The sequence below is a fragment of the Eufriesea mexicana genome, unplaced genomic scaffold (assembly GCF_001483705.2).
Source record: "Eufriesea mexicana isolate 0111107269 unplaced genomic scaffold, ASM148370v2 scaffold1767, whole genome shotgun sequence".
In the NCBI taxonomy this organism is placed as follows: Eukaryota; Metazoa; Arthropoda; class Insecta; order Hymenoptera; family Apidae; genus Eufriesea; species Eufriesea mexicana.
In genome coordinates, this window is record NW_016909873.1 from 17,502 (window position 1) to 38,705 (window position 21,204).

At 33.8% G+C, this 21,204-nt stretch overlaps 4 protein-coding genes across 5 annotated transcripts; 2 read left to right on the forward strand and 2 right to left on the reverse strand.

Annotated features, from left to right (window-relative positions):
• Positions 1-8,481: 8,481 nt before the first annotated feature.
• On the reverse strand, positions 8,482-11,681 carry DNaseII (deoxyribonuclease II). Of its 2 annotated transcripts, none has more exons than XM_017901890.1 (8): positions 11,537-11,681; positions 10,785-10,909; positions 10,420-10,597; positions 9,778-10,270; positions 9,603-9,705; positions 9,387-9,525; positions 9,190-9,310; positions 8,482-8,870 (listed from the first exon to the last, which is right to left on the reverse strand). In XM_017901890.1, the coding sequence occupies exons 2-7, from the start codon at positions 10,892-10,894 to the stop codon at positions 9,203-9,205; spliced, it is 1,131 nt and encodes a 376-aa protein (XP_017757379.1). In that variant the 5' UTR covers positions 10,895-10,909; positions 11,537-11,681; the 3' UTR covers positions 8,482-8,870; positions 9,190-9,202. The 2 variants fall into 2 exon arrangements, with proteins under 2 accessions (XP_017757379.1, XP_017757378.1); XM_017901889.1 differs by having other exon boundaries at positions 8,482-8,950.
• Positions 11,682-12,249: 568 nt separating this feature from the next.
• On the forward strand, positions 12,250-16,516 carry Vav (Vav guanine nucleotide exchange factor). Its single transcript, XM_017901888.1, has 9 exons — positions 12,250-12,565; positions 12,753-13,275; positions 13,352-13,420; positions 14,043-14,232; positions 14,407-14,769; positions 14,841-15,161; positions 15,230-15,634; positions 15,707-15,978; positions 16,054-16,516. Exons 2-9 carry the CDS (start codon positions 12,866-12,868, stop codon positions 16,409-16,411), a joined length of 2,388 nt encoding a protein of 795 aa, XP_017757377.1. The 5' UTR covers positions 12,250-12,565; positions 12,753-12,865; the 3' UTR covers positions 16,412-16,516.
• Positions 16,517-17,148: 632 nt separating this feature from the next.
• Positions 17,149-18,291, reverse strand: LOC108548694 (torsin-1A). The gene is made up of 4 exons (XM_017901770.1): positions 18,216-18,291; positions 17,985-18,125; positions 17,860-17,873; positions 17,149-17,742 (listed from the first exon to the last, which is right to left on the reverse strand). The coding sequence occupies exons 2-4, from the start codon at positions 18,112-18,114 to the stop codon at positions 17,149-17,151; spliced, it is 738 nt and encodes a 245-aa protein (XP_017757259.1). The 5' UTR covers positions 18,115-18,125; positions 18,216-18,291.
• A 761-nt stretch (positions 18,292-19,052) lies between these two features.
• Cyt-b5 (Cytochrome b5) lies at positions 19,053-20,282 on the forward strand. Its single transcript, XM_017901824.1, has 4 exons — positions 19,053-19,370; positions 19,467-19,595; positions 19,690-19,751; positions 20,126-20,282. The coding sequence occupies exons 1-4, from the start codon at positions 19,242-19,244 to the stop codon at positions 20,208-20,210; spliced, it is 405 nt and encodes a 134-aa protein (XP_017757313.1). The 5' UTR covers positions 19,053-19,241; the 3' UTR covers positions 20,211-20,282.
• The last annotated feature ends 922 nt before the right edge of the window (positions 20,283-21,204 follow it).

The following is a 21,204-nucleotide window of genomic DNA, read 5'->3' on the forward strand; positions in this document are numbered from 1 at the left end:
TAACGGCAAAGCTTCGTCGCTACACGGAGATACGGTTTATCGGTAAATTCCAAATCAAACTTGAAATCAAGTTGGAGAAAGCGATACTGGTGTAAGGAGCAGTGGTAACAGCGAAACTCGCACGTATGGTGAAAACTTTAGAAATGAGGAGGGTTATTTCGTCACCCATTTTGCGAGAAGCTGGGGTAGTCGACATGGTTGGCAAGGTTGCTGCTAGTGGAAACGCTCGAGAGAGATCCACTTGAACTGGAGGATACTCCAGACAGCACGTACGAGGTCTTCCGCGTCTGTCTCTTCGCTTGGCCAGACGGACTCGACGACATTTGTTAGCAAAGAAGCACGGCACTCGATCATCCGCGTGGCCGAGTTTTCAAAGACACACGCCGAAAAGAGAGGAAAGTATAAAGAAACTGAAAACACGGAAAGCTTTCAGAGCATTGCGCAATTAGAAATATACTCCTCTCTACCGATCAGGCCTGAATAAACGAAATTTAAAAATTCCCACGAAAAGAACTAGACTTCTAACATAGCGCGCATGTGCCATGTTCTACTTGTGCGTTCCATTATTTCTTCCCGTGAATATTAATTTTTATCTAATGTCTGTTTGGAATAAGGTATTCTATGTACACGTGAACTAACATCCAGTCTATCCTAACAAATTTACGTTATCGAAAATTATCGAGAATTACCGGGGATTAACGAAAGTTATAGATTATCGAGAAAATCGAGAACAAGTTCCAAGCTGTTGTGTACTTTTATTGTCTGGGATTGTTTTTGTTACACCATTACCTAAAAGGACTTTACAATCGTCTAACGACCCATGCTCCATTCCCGAGTAACAACCTCCTCCCTAACTCTCAAATAGACGGTGAAAGCGAACAAGGTGGTGCCTCCACTTAAAACCAGTAAGTGGTTTGTACCGTTCCTTGCCGATTGTCTTACGTCTCAACTTCTGATATGGGTAAACCAACACGCTAACCTTACTCGTTTCTTTACATTTCCTTTATTCTTCCCCTATCCGTTGCGTTGTAGGCAGCGTTGCATCTACCTTTCTTTTTTCACCCTTACTTTTTACTTTCTCTCCAAAAAGCATGCTTCCCATTTGAACAATTTTTAGCAATTGTTCCCGATTCTAATATCTCATATTTGATAACTTTACCACGCGATTTGCACGTTCTCGTGACTTTACATCACCATTTCGTTGACATTTTAAATCCACTTTTGCATATCTACCTTTGATTACATGCATTTATCGGTACGTCTCTTCATATTTGTCTCGTACTAAATGTTTTCATTTTGACAGCTCCGCCAACCTATATTTCGTTTAGCCTGTTTCTTAAGCACGCGCATTTCTCTATTTGCCAGACAAACCTGTACCACTCACTGGCGCATTTTCAGACCGCTAATGCATCCCTCGATGCCTCACCACCTACCTTGCAAACGGCACACAAATGCTCTTCGAGTACCACAATCTTCGTGGAAAGAGAAGAAGAGAAAAGCAAAGAGAAAGGGAGAGAATAGAAGTGAAGCGATTCTGGTTTGCCTGTTCTAGATTGCTTCTGTAAATACCGGTCGGATCTCTGAGCAGCTTGTCTAACGTTCAACGTCTATTTCTACTTTCCCAGCTTACCGGTGCGAGAATCTCTTTCTTTCGATGATTTATCGAATGCACCGATTAAGTTTAGAATCCTCGATACGACCGGATTCGTGCGAAAATTTAGTTTTCCGATACGTAGTAAAATCCGGAAATGTATCGCTAAAAAATCATGAAAAATTAACTTTTCGAGCTAAAAGTATTTTCCGATATAACACGAATCTAATTTAATGACAGAAGCGTTCGGCTGCGAAGAAGAGATTTTTATTTCGGAATATTTCGTGAAAATTGATTAATTCCAACGCAATCGATTCGGCCAATGTTGGTCTTCTTGTTAGCATTTACTCGAATCAACGAGGGAAGGTGAAATAACGAGGGAAAGACGAAATAACGCAAAAGGATAAAGCGAACTGAAAGGCAAGAAGAGTCACGGAGCAGACGAAAACTTGTTACCTCAAATCCCAAAGTAACATGGGCGCTAATGTAATATACATTCATGAGCACCAAATCAACCTTTTCCATTGTCCAACGAAATTTGCCAGAGAACACAATGAAGACCATCCCATCTAACGCCTCTACCTACTTCATCTGCTCCTCTCTTTCATCCTTTTCACTACCTTCATCCTCCGGCCCCGTCTCTCTGCTTTTCTGCTCTTCCTCTCTATTTCCTCTTCGGTCTACACTAGTCATACATTAGTTCGGAATGCCTTGTAGATTTATTTGCAGCATGTAATTGGTCCATTTCTCTCGAGACTCTTGTCGACTAGTGCTTCAAGTTCTGGTTCGCGTTATATGTATTCCAACTAGGAGAGAGGTGAAAATTTCACTAGGGAGTTCAATTCTTTTAATTTGTATTTACGTAGATCTTCATTGCGAACCAATCATAATGCCACGATCACTCATCGCCAAAGAAACCTACACAAAAGTTATCAAATGTCGCGCAACCACGACATCCATGCGGATATTAGCTTTCGTTCGAGTACCAGCTGATCTCCAGAACCAAATACACGTTCCTTACCCTTTTTACCAACCCTCTATCTTTTCTCCATCTCCTTTCTTTTCGTCACGATGCCACGATAAAGCGATCTTATACCTAACTAAAACGAAGGTATAAATTCATCTACAAAATGTTTAGATCATAATAAATCCGCACCAGAGGACGATCTTGTTGATGATAGCAGGCAGTTACCAATGGGAAACATTCTTTGCTCGTTTTCCTCTTATTTTCTCTCTCTTCCTCTATCTGCGTTTCGTCGAGGCTCCCAGTTCCACCGAGAAGTTAAGCCCATTGATCACGCGCTCGATTACTTGGCTGGAGCTTTCCAGACACTCAGGGACAGCCATTCCCTTGCATTTGTCACTACTACGTTCCCCCTTTTCTATTTGCTCCTTTGCTAGATCGCGTCGCCAACGACTTCCCCAAGTAGGCGTCCTTTTTAAATCAAACAGCCAATTGCTGATAAATGTTCATTGTCTATGATTAACTTGCTCTCTATTCTCAACAGTTCGTTTCAAAAAATCATCATCTCGTCTCGATTTATCCGTGACACTTCCTCGCTTTCCTTTCGATTCGACGACGCGAGGAAATGGTGATACCTGCCGTAAGACGGATGAAATAAAAGGACAAAGTGATCTATATAGAGATCTATATAGAGTAGCGGTCCGTGACAACGACGAATTCTCAAAGAAGAAAAAGATCTCGAGGTCAACCCCGTAAGTGTCGAAGCAGCATTTCGCAATGTTGCGATTCCGGTCACAACTCGACATTCTATGGCACACGAAGTCAGATAAAACCAAAGAGGAATAACGTGTAAGTTCTGCGAGAAGTCGACGCTCGAGTTTCGTGACTTGCCTTGTATCTCGATGCTCTTAGCCTTATTCTTCTCTCGACTTGACTAAAAACGCGTTACGCGTATATGGGCTATATATTTAAAAACATGTTTCCCGTTAGTGTTCGATGAAGTAATTCCCAGCTGCTAATTGCAAACTCGGATATACGTAGTAGAAATTCGTTTTCTATCATCGAATGTTCTTACGCGATGTATCCCGATTAGATGAAATTGCGAGAAGAGAAGATATCGATTGTACAACCGATTAGAAGACAAGTATTTTTAGTTTGTAACTTTGAAAGTATGCGGAGAAACATAGGAGGCAAGTAAAATATGAAATTTTTGTAATGAAAACTAAAGTTTGTTACGGTCTGCAGAACTAGACTATACGTAAACCCCAGCGACGTTACGGGATTGATTCTTCTTCTTCTTCCAGTTCTTCCTCGTCTTCCTCTTCTTCTTCTTGGAAGAAAAGTTCCTACTAACGGTGTCGGCTTCCCTCCGGGAGTTTTATTACGCTGGAGACGCGCTTATCCTAGCCACAGATTCGCGTCAACATATCCCTGGCTGTCGATAAGTCTACGGTTGTACGAGAAAAAAGGACGATGGCGGGAAAATACAAATAGAAATAACTGATAAGTACGGTAAGGAAAGATTCCTGGATCACTGCGTATCGGACGCTTGATTTTATACGTTTCCTATACGCTACGTTACAACGAAACATTCGTTTGGTAAACAGAAGTCACGTTATCGGTCTGGCTTCGGACTCAGTCGAAGTTCAGTGACATTGGAATGGAAGATCGATGGAGGAAGAGTCTAATAGAGGAACCATGAACCCTCGTGAATAGCACAGGACACTGTGTACATGGAAATGTTGACGACGAAAAGAAGAAAACACCGGGTACTTTAAGCGGCGAGGTAAAGACAAAGAGGATGCAACCCCAAAAAAGGAGAGAATACCTCTCGTGCCAGAGATGGAGATGCCAGGCAGCCGAGAGCTGCTTAGCCTGGAATTCCGTTGATGGATGGAATTCACTTCGTGCCGACGAGTAAGTATAATAGAAGTGAAGTTGGGCCTCGTGATGCCTACTGTTGCTGAATAGAAGCTTCGTTAGGCTTTGTCTAAGCGGAGTGCTACAGCTTTACCCCTGCCATCCGCAATTTCCACCGCCACGCAACCCTCGCCCTTATCCTTCCAGTTTCTACCTACTTGAATTATTCTCTACCGCGTCTGTACAAGAGCAGACCATCTCGCTATGCTACACGGCCTTAACATTGCGTTTGCGATTCTCTACTTGCTACCCTCTAATTCTACTCGCGTTACTGGTATCGTTACCTCTATCGCACCTATGCCCTATCCCCACCCCCGCACGCTACTCAACCCCTTATTTAATTCCTTTCCTTTTCACCTTATATTCCTATGTATATCATTACACTTCTACATCGAACGCTTTTTAACATTGACAGGGGAAAAGTTAGAGACCTGAAATGAAAAGACTCGGAAGAGTTTAGTTTCACGATGCTCTAAAACGAAACTAATCCTACCTGAAAGCGCAATTCGTGGCGCAAGGACTACTGAAATATCATTATCTTCAATTTGAAAATTCAGCTACAAGGAAGTAATAAGTCGACGGTTATGAGTCAACGATACTTCCGCCGTCCGATAAGTTCTTGGTAAGTACCGGAAGCTCCGGGTTGAAACTACGACGGTGATGTATTTGAGTTCGGTTACGCCGAGACAGTTGTTCGGGGTAGTTTCCCGGCGATGTTGCAACTAGAGGGAACCTCCCTGATAGTTCCTACAGCCTTAATGCAGTTCCCGGTACACTCGCGATTTAGTCCCACAACAATAAACCTTCTTCCTTAAATCATTCTACAATCGTATGTATATTTATCTTTATTAGCCATATTAGACTTGTTTCCTTCAGCAATTGAAAACTGTTATTCGTGTTTGCATATTCGCGTGAGTTTTGTAAATATTCATATTGGATATATTCCGAGTTTATAAATAACTGTAACAAATTATTTTCGGTCACGATTACTCGTACCAATTGTCTACGTTATACCTAACTATAAAAGGGCTTGGCGAATCCACTCCAAATTACCATTAAGTTATTCGGGATTTCCTATTACATGATCGATTGATTTAATCGATTTCAAATAAAAACGTTATGTACTATATCCAAAATAGAAATATGATTTCCCTAACCTTTCCTAGTTTTATGTTAATATTCTAAATAAACTATGGAATTACATGCGCAAAATAACGGTTTAATCAAAACTAAAGGTTTAAAGCAAATGTATAAACATGAAATCAATTATATCAAAATAAAGCAATAGGCAAATTCAATTACTTGATGTTTCAGAAACTGATAGCAGGCTGCCAATAACTTCGGTACCTGAAAACACAATGAAAAAAAAAATAAACGTAAACAACGTAAAATACGATTTAATTTTGTTATAAAAATGACCGATAAATTATTAAATAAACGAGTATCGACTCGATGAAGCTTAAATTAGTGTACAACGAAATGGCAATAGATATATATATACGTACTACGCAGTTGGATCGGTCACGCACCTCAGAAGGAACGATACGACTCATCGCTACCACTTGCAACTACCGAATGACACTCCACGTCGACTATGTTGTCTAGAAATTTCCGGGTAGGCGAGGGAGCTTCGATTCCCCCTCCATTCAAAACCGCAAGGCAAACCGAAATTTTTAGCGCGGCAGGAATTGTTTTTATTAGCAAACGACGAAGCACTGCAATCGGTTAACCGTTCCTCGTTGTTTTGATTTCTGTGCGAAAGAACACGCACACACACGTGTACTCCTGCAAGCGAGTTCCTAGAGAAGATAAGTATTCTAGAGAATGAGTTGAACAGGAGCATTGTATGTACAACATTTTAAAACAGAAATAACATATTCTTGAAAAATATATTTACGCAGGTATGATTTACAGAAAGATGATTTAAAAAAAATAAAATACTTTTTACATACTTCACATATATGTATATACTTCTACATATGCTTTGAAATCTCAACTTTAATTCATACACGATACGTTCAGAACAGGAAATATTGCATAAAGCATATATGTAAATATTAACATCGACCAGAGCATTCACATTGCTTCAACTTTCTAGTACAATAGAGGAAATTACTCTGAGGTCTACAATATGAATATTAAACTTGGTCTACAGATATCTCTGTTACATATGCATAGCCCCTTGAATCTAGAGACACGTGTAACATCGATTACGACCTTAACCTAAATTCCTCGTTCCTTTCACACGATTGTTCACATTTTATTTATAGTTTTTGTATCACATATGCCTTATATTTAAATTTCTAATTCCTCAACGACCGAATTCCTAATTATGCCCATACATGAAAATTTTGAGGGAGAAAAACGTTCCCTGTCACAACTTTTAAATCTTACATGTGTATGTACATTTTTTTAAAAAATAAAGAAATCAATGGAAAATCATCCAATATCGATTATTATCTTTATACATAACAAAACTGTTGTATTGTGTATTTCTTGGAATTTAATAAAAATTTATTATTTAAAACCTAACCTAATTTTCAAAATTACGTTGTATTCGCTCTCTTGTGTTGTTTATTCGGTTAAATATAATCACTTATCACAATTGTATAAAAGACCGACAAAGCTTGATGTTTAATCCAAAAGTACCACTGTGATTTCTCTTTTACACACGTAGGTATAAGACAATATTAAAGTTCACGTAAGGCTCTATCCGGTGCGATACATACCTGTACATAAACTATAGACACGAAGCTAGGTGGTAAAGGATGTTGGCGACTGGAGGAAAAAGGATGATGGAACCTCACGCATGCGCTCTGGCAATGTGCTTAAGTACACACGCGAAGCACGACACACGATGGTTTCATGCATATAACGTTGCGCGTATATTTGGATGGTGTACAGGATTTTAGTATGCAGAACAGGGTGCCTTTAATGCTGAAATATCGCTACGAACACCGCAGCGTCGTCTTCTCATCTTTCCAGCCGCCGAAATTTCATGGCCTTTTACGACACCACTATATGCTTCAACCGAAATCTGCGCCCCATTAAGTACGCTAACTGAAAACGGTATGTGGCATGAAATATATCAATAATATTTCATTAACTTATTACATGATCTCACTACGATTTTCAAAATTGCCATCTCTAGGCAATTTTTTGTAACTTATATTTTACCCATTACAGGCATAATACACTTAAAAAATATTTTCAAACAAAATTCATATATCGATCAAAACTAAATAGATTTCCGAGTTTTCCTGGCGATAGGTATGTATACATGAATCGCTTTCTTCTTATCTAAAATAGATTAAGACACGGATGAATTTCGCGATAAATCAAGGAAACGAATAAGCATAGTTATGTAAACTTTAAGAAATTGATCGAATGTTACCAGCTGCCAGCTGCCAGATCTGTATTAAAGGAATCCCTGCGTCCCTGCTCTTAATCCCCTTTCAGCGGCAGCCAGCTTGTTTTTCCAAGCATCCGCTTCCAGCTGCTTTACCGAACTCCCTCGCTTCTTGTTTTCACCGTTGTTTTGTCTCCTGACAGCGTGCACCGGTTGATTCACGCCTGGATGAACACCCGCGAATTTTAACCCTCTCCACCCTCTTGCCCATCGATTTTTTCATCTAAACCAGTTTATCCCTCTTTCCTTTCCCTTTTCGTTAATCTAACATTTCTCTACTGATTTCTGAGACGATAGCAATCGCATTCACATTCGTTGTTCTACAAAATAATCGCACATCGCGAAAAGGAAATAAATAATTCATCGTCAATTTTATTCCTATATCGTGTATTAAAACATATACTGTAATTGTCGAATTTGTTGTTATCACATTTGTCCTGTTTATAAACTCTCGGTATCATAAACAGAGCGTACATTTTTATTACATCTAAGAAAATAGAAAAACTTGGTCAAGAACAGGCAGTACAACAATTATAATAAATATGAGTACAGTTGATAATAGATACAGTTCTTATTGATATAATATGTAGACAAAATTTTGTTTATCGAAAAGGAAATCTCTAAAATAAAGTCCATCAAAGAGATAGAGAAACTTGAAACGGCTGATAAAGAGTGGACCGAAGTTCAGTCGATTCCTCGGAATTTTCATTAAAGAGCAAGTCGTTTCTCTCTTCTTCCGCTTACTAAACCTCGGCTACCTTCTTTTTTCTTTCATTAACGGCACGTCGAGCTACTCTGCAATTTCCTTAGGTAGACAATAAGCACGGTTGAGAAAAAGAAAGACGAAACGAGAGTCGGTGCAGGAAGAGTCGCTGCCGCCTTTCATAAAATCCAATTTAAGAACTGCTTCTGATCCTCGTCGTTCGTCCTTATTCCACAGTAATAAAGAGCCACCGAGACCTCTTCTTTATACACTTGCAAGTAAACTACAGTTAATACGACGGTTATTACTTTGTGTCCTCACACTGGTGTTGCACAAGTTTCCGATGCATATTGATAAAAACATCTGTTAATCAGATAATATAAAGTCCACTAAAACATTGTTACATCAAAATCTCTATATTCTTTTATCCCACTAATTAATATTTTCAAAATCCTTTCTTTTCATGGAGGTACGTATGTGGAAATTCGTATTATCGAAATGCATAAATTATCGTTTAACCCTTATTCGTATCTATCTTCCGATATTTATGTTCCTTCAAAACTAATTTTTACTATAAAAAATCACGAATAAATATGTCATACCTTCCTAATGTTTCTACGCATAGTGACAAGGCTCTACGTCATTTATGATATTGCGATAATCACTCCACAAGCGCGGTTCCTTAAAGCACACAGCTCCGCCTCCTCGGGTAAACTGCGTATTCTAAATGGAAAAATATCTTCAGCATCTTATTATCGTAAACATTTCAACGTTAAACTAGAATAAAAAATATATTTACAGCTCTATTAATATCACCAATGCAAACCCAATGTTTGGTAGACTTTGTAGTGTCTGTAATAGTCCATTTGGAATGATCGTGACTACTAGGATAATCTACGTTCGCTGTCTCGAATTTAAGTGTTTTAACATTGAAGATTCTGAAAAATTGACGTATTTGTGAACTGAAAAAATCTGGAAACAAAGGGACAAACATTTTAAACATGATATTACTTACTTCATACGGGAACAATTTGACGGTAACTTTCCCTTCGAATTCAACCATGACTGAACAAATAAACTCGACTGTAATTGTGGTGCTATAAAATCTCCATATAAATCTAAAATTTAACAGATACAACATAAATATGTCTCATGAGACGGAGAAATGTAGTATTATAAGTACAATTTACCTTTTCCCCACTTTCCAGTTTTAGCAAACGAAGTGAATTCAACTTCTCCTAAAGACTTTATTATAGTTTTATGATTGTAGGGTGGGTTTTTAATATGCTGTTGCTTGGTCGCGTTTCTCAGTGCTGGATACTGTTTATCGAGCATATCGGGAATATTTCTTGCATACACTGCTATTTCGTTGTACATTAATTGTATTCCAACAATATTGAACTGATCACTACCGAGGGAAATACACAGAAAGCTTTGTCCGTACAACGTTCCACTTTCTGGATAACTGTATTTACCGACGATAGTTATATTTTCCTTGTTTAATGGTCGAGTTTGTACACCAGCTTTCGGAACTGGTGGAAATTGCGGTACACTGTGAATTAACCAAAAGCCTCGATCGCTGTTCGCCATCACTACACCCTTCGTGTGACCGTAACTCCAGGCATAAGAAGCATTTGGCGGATTATCATCATATAAATTCCAGAAATTTTTCTCTTCGTTACCCTATTTAATAACATATTATTCAGTGATTCATCATTATCGTTACTAATATTTTCAATTACGGTGAAAATCTCATCTCTATCTGCGTACAAATCTTTAAATTCCAACTCTATTACTAACAAATCGGCAATTAGTATTTGTTAAATGCTTACACGATTGTAAAGAGGCGCTAATGTAATTCCAGGGATAGAATTGTTCGAACCGATGGACGTAGTGGACAATTGCCAACCGGTTCCAATAGTTGCGTTCGTTATGTACAGATAAGCGAGACCTCCTCTAATCAGGGGATTACTACTCGTCTGAATTTTTGGCAACTTATAAAGTACGTACCTAAAACAACAACAGCAATTCGTACTTGCAATTAAACTACCTTTTTATTATTAGTTTCATAGAATAAAAGTCATTCCTCCAAAAATTAGCACGATATTAATCGCATTGAAAATAATTCCAGAGTAAGACGAAAGCGTGTAATATGTGGACATTATGTGGAAAGTAATGAATGGTATGAATAACGTACCAATCCACCGATACATTATTTTCATCTTTACATTGTAAATTGCTGGACGAATTACCATATGCAACATTACATACAATCGATAACGTAATTGCGTGAAGTAGAAGTTGCATGTTCTTAGTAATTCACTGAAATAAGATAAAAAAATAAATAAAAAGATAATTTCTAAATGATTCTATCTAAAATTCTAAGCATGAAATAGAAAGATAATGATAAAATTAAATATTTCGAACATAGATAACTATATTATACGCGAGAAGCAGTTATCTAACCATAATATTATCAAAATAAATAAATTAAATAGAATATTGATATAATTATAAGCAGTTTCAATAAACTTTCTTTATTAAGAACGGTATTTTGTTTACGTAGTCTGAAAGTAAAAATTAAAAATATCATACGAGAATATATATAAATAAAATATGTATTTATTTATTTCTCTACCATAAATTAAATAAAGATTAAAATTTGTTACATTCGATATAATGATATACCAATTTAATAATATTTAAACCCATGTTTATTAAGATCTTTTCACTTATTTTGATAAATATTACATGCCCCTAAAGGTTAGCACCAAATTTCTGAGACACCCTATATAATAGTTTAGAAGACAAAGAAAATTATTCGAATACAATAGACAAAACCAAAACATTTTCAAAGCTGTTATCCTTTTATGTCTTTTTAGTTTTTAACACATGTATATTATAATATCTATATTAATAAAAACAATATGATCTATATATAAAACTTACCTAGATTATGCGATCTAGTAAATGATCTATATATAAAATGAATCAAAGATGCACTGTGATCTATCGTGATGTGTCACTAGTAAGATATCACTCAGTAGTTGTCCCAACAGTGACACTACTATCACTGCATTAAACACTGTACAGTTACAACAGTAACCCTAAAGTGTACCAAGAAGCATAGATGAAACATCACTTAACGTCATTAGATTTTGCTTATCCTATTGGTTGACTGATCAGTGTATTCTCTTTCAAACATTATGTTTTTTGCATTTATAATAATTGATATAATTCTCTTACAAAAATAGCTTTTGTCCTTATTCGTATAATATATTACTATCTAATAAAAATAATATATATACCTATATACAATTATAATTATATGATTAAACGTTTATATGACATTAAATCTTCACACATTATTTTGTATTATAAATTTTATAATTCTCTTTGACAGTATATTTATAGTCCTCGTATAATGTCTAAATAATTAAAAATTTGTTTTTAATTAATTCTATACGTACGAAATAAATTATTGATAATTATAAATAAATATAAATGTATAATATTTTATTAAGTAGAAATTTTATATAAATCTATCAAGTTCGTTTCTATAGCTCAAGTACTGAAGTTTAGAATATAACGTGCATATAAACAAACATTTAACTCCATCTACGGTTCACTACCTGAAACAAACATTGCACTGAGATTTATAATATGATCGACTGCAGTGAAGTAGTAATATGGCGATCGTAAGTTGCAGCAGGTCGAACGTCATAATATTACAATGAGAAAACAAGACATATCGTGTGAAGTAATAACCACGTATTAAAGTTGAAATTCGGCAAAATGTTTTCTTAGCAATGACACTGCCAATAAACCATTTTAAACGGCACTACAAATTCCAATGAGATATCTTTAAGAACCGACACGGAACATAATAATGAATTCCTTTATAGAACTTGTTACAGAATATTCTTAGTACTGACGAAAGAACGAAGAAACAGTTTATAAATTCTTCGTTGAATAGAGGTATATTTTAAAAAATACTATATACTTTCGTAACACGTATTTCATGATATCTTTTATCTAAGTGCAATTTTGATAGTTTTATCTATTAAATTTACTCTATTAGATATAATTTTATTTTATTATTTTTAATTGTTAAAGTATATCTATAGTCATTGTTATTTTTAATCATATTTTTGCATTTTTACAGTTTCTTAGCATAAGAAAATACATCTATGAAACCTTTATGGCCTAATATATTATACATTAAAAGAATTCTTATTATAAACTTTTAATACTTTGTATTAAATCGAAGAAATAAAAATGAGCAGAATAGAAAGCAGCTCAGATAATGGAAGTGGATGGCATGAATGTGTCAAATGGTTAACAAGATGCGGAGCTTTGAGAGCAGATCATAAAGCAAATTGGCCAGAGGCAACTGCAGTTGACTTAGCATACACATTGCGAGATGGTGTATTGCTATGTAATCTTCTAAATACAGTGGACCCTGGTTGTATAGATATGAAAGATGTAAATCAAAAACCACAAATGGCACAATTTTTATGCTTAAGAAATATAAAAGTCTTTTTATTAGCATGTTCAACTACTTTTGGCTTAACTGATTCTGAGCTTTTTGAACCTTCAATGTTATTTGATTTATCAGATTTTCTTCGTGTATTATGTACCTTATCAGCTTTATCAAATTGTCCTCGTTTAAGACGTAAGGGTATACCGTAAGTAATTTATCATCACGTAATCTTTTATCCATAAATTATATTATTTTAATTTGATGACAAATATTTGTTACAGTGGTTTTTCTGTAGGTCATGGTAGATCACAAGAGGATATTTATAAGGATTTACAAAGTGCTGGTGCAGGGTAAGTATCTAAATTTTCACAAAGTTCTGTAATTTCTATATACATCTACAGTTAAAGAGTAATGTACAAAAAAATATATATTTTCCTTAAAGATAGAAGGTTCATAAAGTTATCATAAAAATTGATATGTAAAAAGATATCTATATTTCTAATAACTTCTATCAATGGGTTTAGTCCCACAACAGGAATGGGGACATTTACCATGAAACCTAAGGGTATGGATGTAGATGAATCTCAAGTATATCAGGGTTTACTCTGTTTCTCGAGTAATTCTCAACACGACTGGCCTTCCACAGAGAAGGTATCTGTCGTTTGCAACTTAAATGTTTAAAGATTTGCAATAAAAGTACCACACATCACTGTATTCTACTATAAGCAAAGATAGTCAAGCGTTATCTATTTAAAGTACAAATAAATATTATTTACAAATACCTAAATTAACTGCAGTGATACTGGCACTATTTTAAATTTTATTCTGCATTTGCTCTAAAATTTGATGTGCTAAACAATATTTATTATTAGTAACAAAATCTACAGTTGCTACAAATAGTTTAAGTTCGCAAGAAATTTTATTTTTTTCATGCATGAATAGTGCATGGCTGTTCATATTTTTATGCTAAAGCCGTGAAGATGAAGGTCGTCGCAGAAGATTTAGAAGGCGGGAAGGAGAGGAGGCAGGTGGAGGAGGGGACAATGAAGATCCAGTTGGGGAGGAAGATGGATATGGAGCATACTGCAGCCATGCTCAAAGTGAAGAAATCTACCAGGACCTTTGTAGTCTACACTTGCCACCTCCTCCATCTGTTGCACAGGTCGTTAAATATTTGTGTTTTTTACATGTATGCAATCATCAGAAACTCATCTAATGGCATTTTAAAACGCTAATATCTTAGCGTTCATAATTGGTTTTGTTATGCTTCATAGCATTTCATACTCCTTATTATCTATTATAAAAGAAAGACTTTCAATTGATTTTTATGAAACAGGATGGTGCAATCTCCGGAGGTGAAAAAAGGGATTATGTAATTCAAGAACTCGTCGAAACTGAACGAAATTATTCAGATGTTCTTAACAGTTTACTTAAACATTTCGCTAGACCTCTTTCCTCAATATTGCTACCTGAAGATTCCGCACGTATTTTTTTTGGTATAAAAGAACTGGCAGAAATTCATGCTGGTTTTTATAGTCAACATCGGAAAGCAAGAACCGGCGCTGCTTTAGCGCAGGTTTTTCTCGACTGGCGAGAAAAGTTCCTTATTTATGGCGACTATTGCGCGAATCTTACTCTTGCTCAAAATACATTGCAAGAAGTATGTGCGCGTTATGAAGTAGTTAATCAACAAGTCATTGTAGGTTTTAATAGATTTCTTCCTACTATATGATATTCTAATAAACTTAATAAAAAAATTGATAATTGCAGAGGTGTCAACAAAAAGCAAATAATGGAAAATTTAAATTGCGAGATATATTGTCTGTTCCAATGCAAAGAGTATTGAAATATCACTTATTACTCGATAAATTAGTAGAAGAAACTCCTTGTGATTGGCAAGAAGATAGGCGCCAGCTTGGAAAAGCTAGAGAAGTAATGGTTGATATAGCACAATATATTAATGAAGTAAAGCGTGACTCGGACACGTTAGACATTATAAAAGATATTCAAGCATCGATAATCGATTGGGACGTTCCAGAAGATGCACAATTAAAAGATTTTGGACGATTACTTAGGGATGGAGAGCTTAAGGTAATGAAAATTTCGCAATAAATAGTTTCAAAATTTAAATTTAAGAAAGTGTTGCAATTATATTTTAGGTAAAAGCACATGGTGAACAACGCGTAAAAGTCCGTTATGCATTTGTTTTCGAACAAGTAGTATTAATTTGTAAAGCAGGCAGAGGGGAGCAATATTGTTATCGTGAAACCTTACGCCTCGATGATTATCGATTAGAAGATCATACTGGAAGACGAACAATTGGCAGAGATTCTCGATGGACCTATCAATGGCTATTAGTTCATAAACAAGAATATACAGCGTACACTTTGTTTGCAAGAACAGAAGAACAAAAGCAAATGTGGATTAAAGCATTGCAAGATGCAATGGATAATGTTAATCCTGCCGCGTGCCGCAACACAAATCATAAATTTAAACTTACAACATTCGACACTCCACGTAGTTGTCAGCGATGTGGCAAGTTTTTAAAAGGCCGAATTTTTCAGGTAAAACCTTGGCAATAAAAAGTCATTAAATATTTTAAGACGAGTTTAGTACTGAATTGTTTATTCAAATAGGGATATCGATGTGAGGTCTGTCGCCTTGCTGTACACAAACAATGCATTGCACATTCAGGTCGATGTGTGCCAGTACCACCCCCACCTCCGCCTCCACCACCTTTGCCATGTGAATCTATTCTCTCGGTGAAATTATGGTTTGTGGGAGAAATGGGACGTGATACAGCGTCAAATATGTTAGAACCTCGTGAAGATGGTACTTATATGTTGCGCGTACGACCTGCGGGACAACCGCGTTTAAAACATGAAACCAATTACGCACTTAGTATCAAGTAAGAATTTCTTTTCTTTTCTATAATATTTTCTTAGACACCGACCTTTTTAAAAATATGTAACTAATATTACAGGGCAGACGGTGCGGTGAAACATATAAGGGTATTTAAACGCGATGTCGATGGTGCCGATGTATATTATCTCAGTGAGTCTCGTTTCTTCAAAAGTGTTGTTGAACTAGTTGACTATTACGAACGGGCATCATTATCAGAAAACTTTCAAAAGTTAGATCAATGCTTATTATGGCCATATAGACGTGTATTGGCTAAAGCAGTATTTGATTTTCGCGGAGGAGAACGTAATCAATTAAGTCTACGTCGAGGTTTTAGAGTTGTGGTATTGAGCAAAGAAGGCGATGCCAAAGGGTGGTGGAAGGGAAGAATTGGAGATCAAGTAGGATTTTTTCCAAAGGAATATGTTGAAGAAGAATAACCATAAATTATATTGCATAGACATTTTCTCCATGCGATAGCACGACGATAAAAAATGTTTTACATATTAATCGCATCATCATGCAATTATAATATTTTATTAAAATATCACCTCTCAATGGAGAACAAAAAGAGAAAATAAACTATAATATATCGTATTTTTACATTACATACAATATAGAAAGATTTATCCTCACACATCAGTATCATAATAAATATACAGTTTATTTTATTGTTCTCTTTACTTGAGATTATGCCAATTGAGAAAACGCATAAAAATAAATATATATTTAGCTACTTGTATAGACAAAAAGAATTACAATTATTTTTCGGTACAATATAACAGTACGAATAAAGTTAAAAAAAGTCATAAAGATTAAAGTTGTCTATCTATACTTGTATATTAAAATCATATAAAAAATAAAATATACATCACCAAATGTTTATACTTCTAGACAGCTTTTCTCCTTATGACTTTAAAGTAAAGTCAATTGCCAAGACTCAATTGTATATACTAAAATTCAGTACTGTTAATAATAAAAATTTTAGCTATTTCTTAAATATAAACATACACATACCCAAATATATAAACAATCACTATATGTATCATTGTAACAGATCAATTGTATTATTTTTTTAATCGTTAAATACTTTCTAATTGTGCCAATAAGAATAATAAATAAAATTGAAATATTATCGAAATGTTAACATAAAAAGGAAGTAATACTTAATATATATTTAAAGTTCTGTTTGTTTTTTATTAGCATATATGATAGAAGCGACTTTTTGTTCCAGTCTTTTGCAGCCAGCAATTGCATAGATATTATCTGGTGGAGGCCCAAAAGTAACATATGACAATGCTTCTTTTATCATTTCACTGGTAGGATATACTCCTCTATTTACAAAAGCTTTTTTTAAACATTCTCTCACATGTACTTCTTCAAGTGGTAAAAAAGGTACATAATGGTCTATAAGATTAGAGTCTATTGTATCACTATGATAGAAACCACCCTTCTCATTGAATGCTCTAACACTTATTATGTTCTCAAAGTCTTGAAGTTTAGTCATAGTCCTCTGTTTGCCTTCTTTCCAAAGTGTTAATAAACGCTGTGTAATTCCAATACTGCCTGTATTAGATAAAAATATGTAAATTGCTTTCGTTGTATTTATAAAATTGTTATCAAGCCTCCATAATTTAATTTTTGTATGATAATCCAAAAATGGTACAAGAACATTTAGTACACCTTCTGGCATTTTATCCACTTCATCAAATATAAACATTGATCTTTCACAATTTTGTAAACTCTTAATAATGATTTTGTATAGTTCTTCCTATATAGTATAAAATAAGATATTATCATATTTATATTTCATTTTGATTCGTAAAATTCTAAATGTATATTCAATTAAAATTCCAAGACTAACTTTATAGTAAGAGTAAAAATATACCTTATAGTCATTTACTTTATTTTCCAAGGGAAAATCATTACGACCATTAAAGAAATGATAAAATTTGCTTCCATCACCATTCTTGAAAAGAAATTTAGCAATCATTTGACTTATGTAGGTTTTACCTGTTCCTGGTGGCCCATGAAAACTCATAGACAAAGCCTTTGGGGGATTAGATGAAGTTAAATGACCACGTAAAGCATTTATAACTACAGATTGAGCAATTGTTTGTCCATAAAGTTCTTTTTTGAACATATCATCTAACTCTAAAATTAGTACATATAGTCGATTAATTTATTTATATATATACATAAATTCTAATGCAATAACCTCAAATTTTGATTTGATGTACATACTATCAATATCAGAAATAACATATTCATTTATACAACATTCCACGAATTTACATTTTGTATATGTTGCTATATTACTAAATTCATCAAGCACGAAAGATATCGGTGATGAAATTGAAAATTGACATTTTACATAAATGATTAATAAATTAATAAGTAACAAAGTACCGACAAAGTTCATTTTATTTTAATTTTTAAATCACTGAATAATCGTTCTCCACGAAATCTACACATTACTTGTCGAAACTGAAATAAAATATTAAAGATTAATTATCATATTAGCAGTTTAAATAAACTTATTCATATTTCGTGAAAATAACTAAATTCAAAATAAACACTAATATTCTGAACAATATAATACATTCGTTGAGTCAGATACTTACTTATATGAAATGATAATCATGATTTTCTATTGGTTCAACTTTAAAGCATATTATTAACAATTTAAAACTGGTAGTAATACCAAATATATATGTATAGTGAAAATAATTTATATTTTATACTTAGATGAAATTTTTTATAATACTGTTACATTAATAAATATTTTAAATTCACACGTTTACAAACATTCAAATTTTTTACAATTATTTAGTATTATATATTATATAAATACCTATTACATATTTAATTTATATAAAAATATATATAAAAAAATATTATTAATAACTTTAAAAAAATAACTAATTTTTTAATTTGATATCACTACCATGTACGAGTAAAATTGAATCACTTACTAACCGATTCACTGAATCTAGATTGTGACTATAGTCGCAGTTAACGTATAAGCTGTTGAATAAATTTTTGTGTGATTTATACTTTCTAAACAAACCTTAACGTAGTAATACCTTCAACCATACATCATTCATTATATTTAATATTTTATTTATTCTTTTAAGTGACATCTATATAATTTTCACATATATATATACATATCATACACCATACGAACACGCGCGCGTGCATACACGTACACAAATATATATATATATATATATAAAATTGTAAAATATTCTCTACAGCAGAAAAAATATGGCGTCTTGCGATATTACCCCTAATACCAAATTTTACACGCGGGAAGAAGTTGCTAAGCATAACCATAGTAGCGATCTATGGTTCATTATTAATAATAGAGTTTATGATGTGACTAAGTTTTCAAATGTAATTATATATTTTATATTACTTTTCTTTTAATGATTAACATATTTTTTAATAGAACCACGCATAAATACTTTCATTTTATATATTAACTTTAAGCATCCCGGTGGAGAAGAAATTCTTTTAGAACAAGGTGGTCGAGATTGTACACAAGAATTTGAAGACATTGGTCATTCACGTGATGCAAGAGATTTGATGTTGCAATTTAAAATTGGAGAAGTAGTACAAGTATGTATAATGCTTAATACCTGTTCATTTGTTATTAATTTTTATTTTTACTATCAATGACAATGATTAAGGGGTAACATATTTTTAATTTTAGGAAGACGAAACAGAAGAAGATCGTTGTGAGTTAACTGAAGTGTCTGAATCAGATAGTTCTAGGTATAACACCTTTTTTATCTTAACTATTATTCTATATGTATGTATATAAATGCATATGTATCATTAACCAAAGCATTACAGATACATAATTTGGCTAACTAACATCTTTACCGCATTGGTGTTGTATTCATTATTGTTCAGTTATCTATATTCATTGGATAGCACAATTAAGAAATCAAATATATTAGAAAGTGTTACATGTTATATTTATAACAATATATATGGATCTTTCGTTCCTCTACACATCTATCATATATATTAAAGCATATATGAGTGACATTTGTGCTATCCAAAGTAATACACTATTAAAATTCAAAATGTGTGATATTTAACTAGTCGATGCTGCGTCGTGATGTGATGATTGGTAATTGCAGTGGTTCTTGGAGATCGTGGCTGATTCCTATTGCTCTCGGGGTATTGGCAACTGTTGTCTACCGTTACTTTATTAAAGCACACTAAATCATTCCAGAAGTTTATTTTTTGTAGTTTGTATCATACATAAATGATTACTATAAATAATTAATCAAAGAACGTTATGTATATTGCACACAATTATAGTTTTGTTTTATGATATGAAATTGCACACATAAGCTGGCCTAGCATAAAAATATTTATAAAACGAAGATTCATTTGTTATATTTAAACTCTATGATATACAAACACACGTATGCGCGCGTTTTCATACACATGTAATGCGAATAAATAAATTAATTAAAATTATAAATATAATTAAAAAATAAATTAATGTGGCATTAAATTTCCTTTAAAATAAAGGAACAAGATTTTACTTATAAAGAAGATATATTTTGAAAGAATAATTTCTCAAGAATAGAGGGTAATTTACTTAAATTAAACATCTAAATTTTCACAAAAAATGCAATTCAAGCATTGCATTAGCGTGTACAGAAATGTATCGATGTAAGCGGTTAGCATGTTGAACACTTGCAATAACATAAGATAAGTTCCTCCTAAATCCTTTAAATATCAATTCATTTTTTCGTTTTCATCTCAAGGTCATCTCAACATTATGGTATCATAAATCATTGAACTCGTCGTGGTGCCGACAAAAAAATATTGATGATGACCTCGACAGAACTTCTTTTTCTCACTTTCAGGTGCACACTTTGAAACCATTCAAAAATCGCTTTGTCATTTTTTCCTAACTTTCATAATAACGGAAATAACTTAAACGTTCAATTTAAGCAAATTACCCTGTATATTAAGTATAAACATCAGAAATTTGTATATGCCATTGTCAAAAGTATGTAATTAACAATATAAAAAAATTTAATTTTTATAATGTCACAAATATCACGAATATGGTATCATAAAGATAAAATTGCTAATTTTCTTTTCTAAAATTATATATAAATTATATACAGATTACAAACTATGTTTTGTTACATTTTTAATGTCATATTTAATACTTGAATAATCAATTTTTATAGAGAAA

Excerpts from the sequence above, each read along its gene's own strand:
- Cyt-b5 (XM_017901824.1), top strand. The coding sequence starts at position 19,242 with ATGGCGTCTTGCGATATTACCCCTAATACCAAATTTTACACGCGGGAA. Across the intron at positions 19,371-19,466 it reads ATGTGACTAAGTTTTCAAAT|CATCCCGGTGGAGAAGAAAT; the intron begins GTAATTATATAT and ends ATTAACTTTAAG. Across the intron at positions 19,596-19,689 it reads AAATTGGAGAAGTAGTACAA|GAAGACGAAACAGAAGAAGA; the intron begins GTATGTATAATG and ends TTTTAATTTTAG.
- LOC108548694 (XM_017901770.1), bottom strand. The coding sequence starts at position 18,114 with ATGTTCAAAAAAGAACTTTATGGACAAACAATTGCTCAATCTGTAGTT.
- DNaseII (XM_017901890.1), bottom strand. The coding sequence starts at position 10,894 with ATGCAACTTCTACTTCACGCAATTACGTTATCGATTGTATGTAATGTT. Across the intron at positions 9,706-9,777 it reads AACTGGAAAGTGGGGAAAAG|ATTTATATGGAGATTTTATA; the intron begins GTAAATTGTACT and ends GTTAAATTTTAG. Across the intron at positions 9,526-9,602 it reads TCAAATTGTTCCCGTATGAA|AATCTTCAATGTTAAAACAC; the intron begins GTAAGTAATATC and ends TCAATTTTTCAG.
- Vav (XM_017901888.1), top strand. The coding sequence starts at position 12,866 with ATGAGCAGAATAGAAAGCAGCTCAGATAATGGAAGTGGATGGCATGAA. Across the intron at positions 14,770-14,840 it reads TAGTTAATCAACAAGTCATT|AGGTGTCAACAAAAAGCAAA; the intron begins GTAGGTTTTAAT and ends TGATAATTGCAG. Across the intron at positions 15,162-15,229 it reads TTAGGGATGGAGAGCTTAAG|GTAAAAGCACATGGTGAACA; the intron begins GTAATGAAAATT and ends ATTATATTTTAG.